This window comes from Doryrhamphus excisus, chromosome 20 (assembly GCF_030265055.1).
Source record: "Doryrhamphus excisus isolate RoL2022-K1 chromosome 20, RoL_Dexc_1.0, whole genome shotgun sequence".
In the NCBI taxonomy this organism is placed as follows: Eukaryota; Metazoa; Chordata; class Actinopteri; order Syngnathiformes; family Syngnathidae; genus Doryrhamphus; species Doryrhamphus excisus.
In genome coordinates, this window is record NC_080485.1 from 6,600,001 (window position 1) to 6,608,741 (window position 8,741).

General features: G+C 44.2%; 1 protein-coding gene across 6 annotated transcripts in view; it reads left to right on the forward strand.

Annotated features, from left to right (window-relative positions):
* Nucleotides 1–8,473, forward strand: part of LOC131108086 (signal-induced proliferation-associated 1-like protein 2) — a 104,248-nt gene extending 95,775 nt beyond the window's left edge. For 5 of the 6 annotated variants that reach the window (XM_058058842.1, XM_058058840.1, XM_058058843.1 and 2 more), the window contains 5 exons: nt 1,373–1,592; nt 2,824–2,955; nt 6,051–6,168; nt 6,244–6,319; nt 7,448–8,473. In XM_058058842.1, coding sequence (XP_057914825.1) covers nt 1,373–1,592; nt 2,824–2,955; nt 6,051–6,168; nt 6,244–6,319; nt 7,448–7,594 — 693 coding nt within the window. In that variant the 3' untranslated portion in view covers nt 7,595–8,473. The remainder of the gene's footprint in view (nt 1–1,372; nt 1,593–2,823; nt 2,956–6,050; nt 6,169–6,243; nt 6,320–7,447) is intronic. The other variant, XM_058058845.1, reaches the window with a different exon arrangement.
* Nucleotides 8,474–8,741: the final 268 nt, after the last annotated feature.

Here is an 8,741-nt window from a genome sequence, read left to right on the forward strand (position 1 = left end):
TTCATTATTTTGTGTGGTCACCTCTGGCCTCTATCACACCTCTGGGTCTATTCTGGAGAAGATTGTTTATGTCTGGGGAGTACTTTCACATCTTCATCGGACCCTGTGTATTGCTCACAAGACCTGAAAGACCCCAACCAGGTGTTTAGACTAGGTTAATAGTGCTTTGGTAAAACCCCATACATCTAACAGGGATGCAAATATAACTGGTATAGTACTCTAGAATAGGCTCTTGCAGTCATTATAGGGCAGTGCCCCACATTAACATCCAACAGTTGACTTTGCTGTTTTTTTGGCATGGTACAGTTTTGTTTCTGCAATAACGAGATTGTGGATCAACCACGGCGTTGTCATCCTTACACTTCTACTTCTTAATTTATTTCAGACATGCATACTATGTTACATTATTATTATAATTATTACACATATACACGTACAATGCAATACAATACACTTACAATATGTATCTATTGTGTATATATATATATATATATATATATATATATATATATATATATATATATATATATATATATAGGCGGCACGGCCGTCTAGTGGTTAGCGCGCAGACCTCACAGCTAGGAGACCAGGGTTCAATTCCACCCTCGGCCATCTCTGTGTTTGCATGTTCTCCCCGTGCATGCGTGGGTTTTCTCCGGGTACTCCAGTTTCCTCCCACATTCCAAAAACATGCTAGGTTAATTGGCGACTCCAAATTGTCCATAGGTATGAATGTGAGTGTGAATGGTTGTTTGTCTATATGTGCCCTGTGATTGGCTGGCGACCAGTCTAGGGTGTACCCCGCCTCTCGCCCGAAGACAGCTGGGATAGGCTCCAGCACCCCCGCGACCCTCGTGAGGAAAAAGCGGTAGAAAATGAATGAATGAATATATACGTATATATATATATATATATATATATATATATATATATATATATATATATATATATATATATATATATATATATATATATATATATATACATACATACACACACATAACACCTCATTACTACACATGTCTGAAAAGGAGCAGGAAGAAGCAAAGCTTATTAATTAAATCCTACCCCTTCTCCACGCCAGAGTTACCAATTCAATAAGTGATTTTTTTTCCACACATATAATCACAGAATCTTACATAAAACAAAACAACAAAAGAAGAGTGGGAACATCGGACACCCCAGCAAAACCCCGCCAGCCAACCCACCTGTCCATCCGTGTAGTCCTTCCTTTCCTTAATGATAAACGTGATTGTTGATAATACTGTGTCTGTGCGTGAGCTGCATGTTACACAGATGCAACCGTGAAACGCCGAAACCCGCAACATCATAGAACGAGAATCACCTGACTGATATTCTTCCCTTTATGCAGCTGTCCATGACCGGAAGTCTGTCGCCGCGTCGCTCCCTGTACCGGACGCTATCAGACGAGAGTGTGTGTAGCAACCGCAAGGGCTCATCCTACGCCAGCTCTCACAGCTCCATGCTGGACCAAGCCATGCCTAACGACATCCTGTTCAGCACCACACCACCTTACCACAGCACGCTGCCCCCTCGCATGGTCCACAACCAGGCACCGTCAAACCTGAGGAGTAAGTACAAAGTCGAAACTAATTAGAAAATGAATCAATATTTACAATATGGTTCTGAACTGTTGAAGTATTGAAGTGCCTCTTGGAAAAAAGGCAAGCTTATATAGACTTGGCTGCAGATGGAAGTCGGCATATAGATAGATGCTTGTTTGAAGAGCTACTTGTGTCCAAACAATTTCGCCGACTCCGACGGCAAAACACTCGAGCAAGACTCCTCAGCAAAGCCAGCTAATTAGAAGTGTGTTTGAGGCGCTGTGATGCTACAAGAGGCTAGCCGTGGCGTCTGGATCGAACAGACAGCTGTCACTGCTGGCTAGCCGTGCCACGGCATCCTCTGAATATGTATGAGGTGTGATGTGTCCTGCTTGCACCACCGCAGGTCTTTAAGCTCTCTGACATGAACATGCCTGTATTTTCCATCCCAGTGTGACAGTGTGTGTCAAACACAATGCTTCATTCACTCATCAGTCACTGTCTGCTTCTCCTCTCTGTCCCCCCCGTGTCTCATTTCCATATTATTCCTCAGCCGTCTTCAGCTGCCGCTGTTAGACAGAAAACAGCTTTTTTTGTTTTGGAAGGGGGGTGGCGGCTCCTTAGCCTCGTCTAGCTGTCATCCTGATGGATTCCTGATTGTTTTGAAGGGCAGTTGAGAACACTAGCTCCAGCTATTCCATTCTAAAACAGCCCAATTTGGTAAACAGTGAATCACTCAAGCTGCTGGCTAAATTGAACAGAAGCGTCGGCATCGGCTCGTGGTCTCTCTGTGCTTCTCATCTCACGCTTCTCCAAATGCCTATCTGCAGAGTGGGAGCTTGGTGATTGCATTGGATGTTTTTGAGGGCCGAGGAACGGGTGAAGACAGATGCGGCGAAGGGGTGATATTGATTGAAACATGAAGACATTCACTTTGACAAGTAATTTATTGCCTCTCAGTCAGCCTTTTGCGATAGCAAGTGTTACGGGAGAAGGTTTAATGTGACGCCACACAGTCTCTTTCAAGTTGGTTTACAAATGGAGGCATTTAGGGCCGATATTGACTGAAATGCCAGACTTTAAGTGGGCTGTGTAAATAAGCGTAGTGCATTTATTCCTCCCACTCCTCCCGAACGCCCACCCTCTTGCCTCACCCTACACATCTGCCCAGATGCAAATTAATGAGCAACTCCCAAGATGAGCCCTAAACTCAGCGCCAGGCCCAGACACTGATCTGAGTGCCCGCCTGTCTCTACAGATGAGTTTTGGTTCTCTGACGGCTCCTTGGCAGACAGGTCCAAGTCCAGCGACCCGGGCCTCATGCCCCTCCCAGACACTGCCACAGGCCTGGACTGGTCTCACCTGGTTGATGCAGCAAAAGCCTTTGAAGGTAATCTGCCTTCTTCAAGATGCTAGTGCGCCCCCACCACCCTCACCACCCCAGCCCTCAGCGCTTCTTCGCCCTTGCTGCTTAGCTTGTTTGTTTGTCTGTCTGCAGTCTGCAAGAACTTCCTCTCTTGCATGTGTAGATTTCAGATAGCCATGTTTGTGTTTCATTCGGGCCTCACCTCGTCTTGGGAATGATTAGCTTTTTTACACGTCTCTTTTCATCCCTATTGTGATCCCCATTGAGTCATGTAACTTGGAAATGGAACATATTGCGACGCTGTACTCCCAGCTGGATTCAACCACTCAGCACTTCAGCCTTTCAGGTGGACTGTGGATTTTTCTACTGAATATCTGATTGTGACGTTAATTCCAGAATAATCTTATATTCTAGGTTTATTGTCATTAAGTCATTTTCTGCCGTGTTCATTCATCATTCATGCAAACATGTCACACATAGCTGGTGCAGTGCTTTCAAACATCTATTTGAAGTCATTAAAATTAGTGATTACAATGACATTTACTGCTCAGACTGGGCTGAGCGGTCCTAACATGTCCTTCTAACCGGTGCAGGATCATGACGTGCAAGGCCATACTTTCATCTGCTGCTCACTTGGCCCCAATTCACGTAAACTATAACCATGTTGCTCTTGGTTGGATGGGTTAGATGGGTAGATAACATACCTCCGCCAAAATCAAACAATATCTACAGAACCTGTATTATTTGTGGCGCCCCCTATAGGTTGGGCTGACAATTCATTATCCTCAAAGTTTTGTAATAATTAGACAAATGGGACTTATGGACCCATCGATGTCTCTTGGGAAAAAAAGGCCATGTTTTTCAAGTCATCAATGGAATTACAACAGACAAGCAGTGTGGATTATTTAGACGAGATGAGCCGAGCCAGCTTGCCTGCGGAGTCGGCTAGCATCTTTCAAGGGAGATGGAGGCGTTGCTAGGTTGTATCAGTAGCCTAAAGGCTAGACTGACCCCACACATTACCTATTCATTTTATTATTTAAAATGCACGAGTATAGTCCGAGTATAATAGTTGAACTCTATGGTGTCTTGTCAAGTTGACACCAGTGACTGGTTTCTGTCAAATCCGAGAGCTCTTTAATAGCATTTAAGTAGCGATGACATATCTCACCATCATGCTGTTTCACCCCCCCCCCAAATTGTCTTCAAGTTAAAGTACTTTCACGAGACAGCTTGCAGAGTATTTCCCATTTTTCACGGAAAACTGCTAGCATGCCTGAACTCCCTCTGACCCCTGTGTCCGACGAGAAGGCATTGTAACATGTGACCACACATTTGTCATAATTAATGAGCACTCTGTACGGATTCACATTTTCTGCTGCTTTGCACTCGGCAAAGCATTTAAGAGGAATAAAAACAGTGATGATGATGCAGGCTGTGACAGGCAGCCCTGACTGGCCGAGAGCGATGCTGTGGAGGCTTGTTGTTGGAGCGCAGTGTCGCTTCAGGCTGTTGTTGTGCCAGGTTTGTTTAACCTGCTTGGAGCAAGTGGGTCACTTGGAACCTGAGACCTACGCACAATGGTGGACTCGATAGGATTAAAATGGGGGTTACTGAGGAATATTTTTATAGTTAGAGCATAAGCTACGTCATGACTGCAGGGACACGTTAAACATAACGTGCTACCGAGCGAACTAGTTGGCCTCCGATTTGTTCATTGTAAACATAAGAAAATGTTTCAAACTGAGTGGGGAAGAAGGACAAAGTAAGAAGTCAAAAACCACTTCCACACTGATTGAGAGGAGAACTTTATTCCCATGTCATGTCAGACCTGCCATGGCTAACTGCATGCAGTGTGACAGCAATCTAATGTACAGTAATGTCATGTCTCATCAATGGAACATTACTGATGCCTAGTGACCAGCATACTAATAACTCATCAATATTTTTGACTAATAATAGGCTCTAGTAAACCACAAAACAGTGATCATTTATTTGTGAATGAATTTGTTTTTGAAAAACCGTGATGTCATGTCTCATCAGTGGAACATTACTGATGCCTAGTGACCAGCATACAACTAATAACTCGTCAATATTTTTGACTAATAATAGGCTATAGTAAACCACAAAACAGTGATCATTTATTTGTGAATGAATTTGTTTTTGTAAAACCGTGATAGGGTGAGGGAGCGATGTTCGAACTGTGATATAGCGAGGGACGACCGGATTGGACAAAGATTGGAGAGTTTTCTGGATAGCCTATTGTAGTGTAACATTACTGACACCTAGTGACCAGTGTATAATACTACATATGGCACCTTTGAATACGTCTACTTTATATTTGTATTTTCATTCATTTAGCTAGTATTTCCGTGCTGGAAGATGCTGAATCGAGGCCAAGAATACATGCAATTTTGAAGGCGTGAAATTCAAATCGCAAAGCGGCGAGGGACGACTGCGTATGCAATATTTATCTGGTCAAGTCGCATCCTTCAAAACACACCAAGTAATTTTCAATGCCTTTTAATCTTTCAAACACACGCACGTATACGAAGGAAATATTCATTCATATGTAAATGACAGCATGGTGTCCTTTTCCTGGCTCGTCTGAGCAACCACCTCCAGACTCAATTAGCTTTTGTCTCCAACTGGATTAGTTCTAATGTGGGGGCTACATTAAAGGAAGGGTTTTCTTAATCTCGTCAATGAATATGCAGATCCTCCTATCTTTGCTCTCACACCAGCGGAGCACGACACGCGGAGGGTGCTTACTGAAGAAAAGAGCATTATGCCCAAAAAACCGAGCAGTCCCGAGCATAACATGCTAAGTTTGGGTTTTCTAGTGGGATTTGTGGAAGCTTAAGGGCTTGATACGGTAAAACAAGCATGTCTGATGCCTCTTGGCGCTGCGAGAATCAGCCCATTAAGAATCAAACAGCTGCTACAGGAAACTCTGATGGGGCGGGGGGCTGGGGGGGGGGGTGTACTCGATGCTCTGTTTACCACCTTGTTCCATATTGTCAGCATCCTGATCGCTCTACGGAAAGACGCGAGTATCCAAGTTGCTTTTAACACAAACATTCATCATCCTGCTCATACATTACCTGTTGTGTCCGCAGACCAGCGCGTGGCATCTTTCTGCACGATGACGGACATGCAGCGTGCAGAAGCTCTGGAGATTTCCAGAGAGCTGACCAGGAGAGTGGTGGAAGCGGAAGGAGCGGCACTGGGGGCGGAGTAAGTACACAACACGAGCACGAAACACAACATGCACGGCGTGTTCTTGAATAACGCTATCTCCTCTTCCCGCAGCTCCCCGTCTACACTAACTGGCAAAGTCAACCAGCTGGAGGTGATCCTCAGGCAGCTGCAGCATGACCTCCGCAAGGTAGCATCAAATATTTTTATTTGTTCCATTTGCTCTCCCGTCCAGCTCAAAATAGACTCTGAGTCATTGGTGCCCCCTGTGAGGTCTGCACAATACCAGCTTGTTCCCTCTATTCAATATCCTGCTTCCTTTTCGTCTCGGTATCAGACCTTCATGTTTTCCCACCTCTAATCACACGCTTTAAAAAAAGAGGAGGAAGTGCACTTTTATCAAACTAAAAAGAGCTTCTTTGCTATGTTAATGCCGCCCATTAGTAGCTCACTGATTAAAACCGGATGTGTCTGTAATTGTGCTGCTTTCATCCTCCTCATTTTTTTGTCGAATTTATTGAATTTTGTCCTTCTTACCTCCAATGTGGAGGTTTTTCTTTTTAGCAAGTTAAACACGGCTTCCTCCCGCATCCTAAAAAGGCTCATAGGTTAATAGGAGGCTGCACGGTGGAGGAATGGTTAGTGTGCATGACACACAGCCAAAAGACCCAGGTTCGATTCCCTGCTGGGACATCTCAATCAAGTTTGCATTTCCTCCCACATTCCAAAAACATGCTAGGTTAATTGTCGACTCCAAATTGTCCATAGGTATGAATGTGAGTGTGAATGGTTGTTTGTCTATATGTGCCCTGTGATTGGCTGGCCACCAGTCCAGGGTGTACCCCGCCTCTCGCACAAAGACAGCTGGGATAGGCTCCAGCACCGCCGCAACCCTCGTGAGGCTAAGCGGTAGAAAATGAATGACTTAATTAATTAATCAGCAATGTAACTCTATGGGATAATGGCAAATACGCCTCTCTTGTTCTCTGTGTTTGGAAGGAAGGGAAGCCACAAGGAAAGGTTGTGTGTACACTCACATTCATACCTATGGACAATTTGGAGTCACCAATTAACCTAGCATGTTTTTGGAATGTGGGAGGAAACCAGAGTACCCGGAGTAAACCCATGCATTCACGGGGAGAACATGTAAACTTCACACAGAGATGGCTGAGAGTGGAATTGAACTCTGGTCTCCTAGCTGTGAGGCCTTGATGCTAACCACTCGCACACCGTGCAGCCCCGCCTGCAAAAACATAACATATAAAAATAATATTTGACACTCCCCCTTCTGAGAGCTTTTGTTTTTGTGTGTGTTCAGGAGAAGGAGGACAAGGCGATGCTACAGGAGGAGGTACAGCACCTGCGGCAGGACAACATGCGGCTGCAGGAGGAGAGTCAAACGGCGGCGGCTCAGCTCAGGAAGTTCACAGAGTGGTTCTTTCACAGTATTGACAAGAAGCCCTGAGCCTCCTACTGAAGACTGAGGGGTGGTCTTGGGAGGATGAAATGAAGCATTCCCGTGTGGAGAGACCTTGCAAGGGCCCGTATGTGACACTAACAGTTTCTCCATCACGCCAACTGAGATGCCTTCTGGGAAATTCCCTCATCTCCAGCACGGGAGAGGAATTCTTCCAGCGGATCATCTTGCAGTCGTGGAATGTAAAGCTCATTGACTGTAGTCAACATGGATTCTACCTTACGTACCGTCTGTCACATCCATCTACTGTACTTGCTGTACTCTCTCATACTCCACACACTGTCTGTGTTTTGGGAAGCAGGTATGTCGTGGTACACGCTCTCTGAATGAAGAGGAATCCAGGATTAATGAATGTAGCTCAACTTGAGACTTTTTGATTCCCAAAGTTAATTCTTCTTTCATTTCACTCCACTTTTGCTTTCCTTCAGTGTTGTGATGAAGCCGTCACATAAGCAGCAGTCGTGAAGTTCAAAGGTGCTTTTCTCCACACATGATTGTCGGTAGTCTCCATTCACTGTCACGCTGTCCTAGCAATAATAAAAAGTTGTAGTTAACAAAACTTTGTTAGGGGGAAGAAAAAAAAAAGATGATGAGGTTAGCACAAATAGGGAGAGAAGCGGTTCTAAAACAGGAGATTGTGCCTAAAACTCTTGGGTGTAAATTGGATTGTCTCTCTCGGCTTTTTTTAAACACATGCCTTGTCTGTGGCTCACTGATAGAAAATCGTGTGTTTGTATGCGAGTGTGTGTGTGTGTGTGTGTGTGTGTGTGTGCGCGTGTGTGTTTATGTAGTTTATAACAGCAAAATGTGTTCTTATGCAGTGGTTTTTGAGAGCATTAGAGCAGAATCGCCACCAGTGAACCACAATTACAATGCCAAATGTGTTTATTTGTGTACATATCGGCCACAGAAGTGTCTTGTATTTAACACTGTTATTTAAGCTTATTTAACCTAAAGTTGTTTATTTTATTAAGGGTATTTTCTTTTTTTTCTGCACTAAGGAGAGATAAAGATGTGTGTATGTTGTAAAGTGTGTAGCTTGGCAGGGCTAAAAAAATATATATATTTAAATATATAAATGATGTTTTTTGGAGATTCCAACATTTGGATGCTGCTAGATGACAGTTTGCTGGTT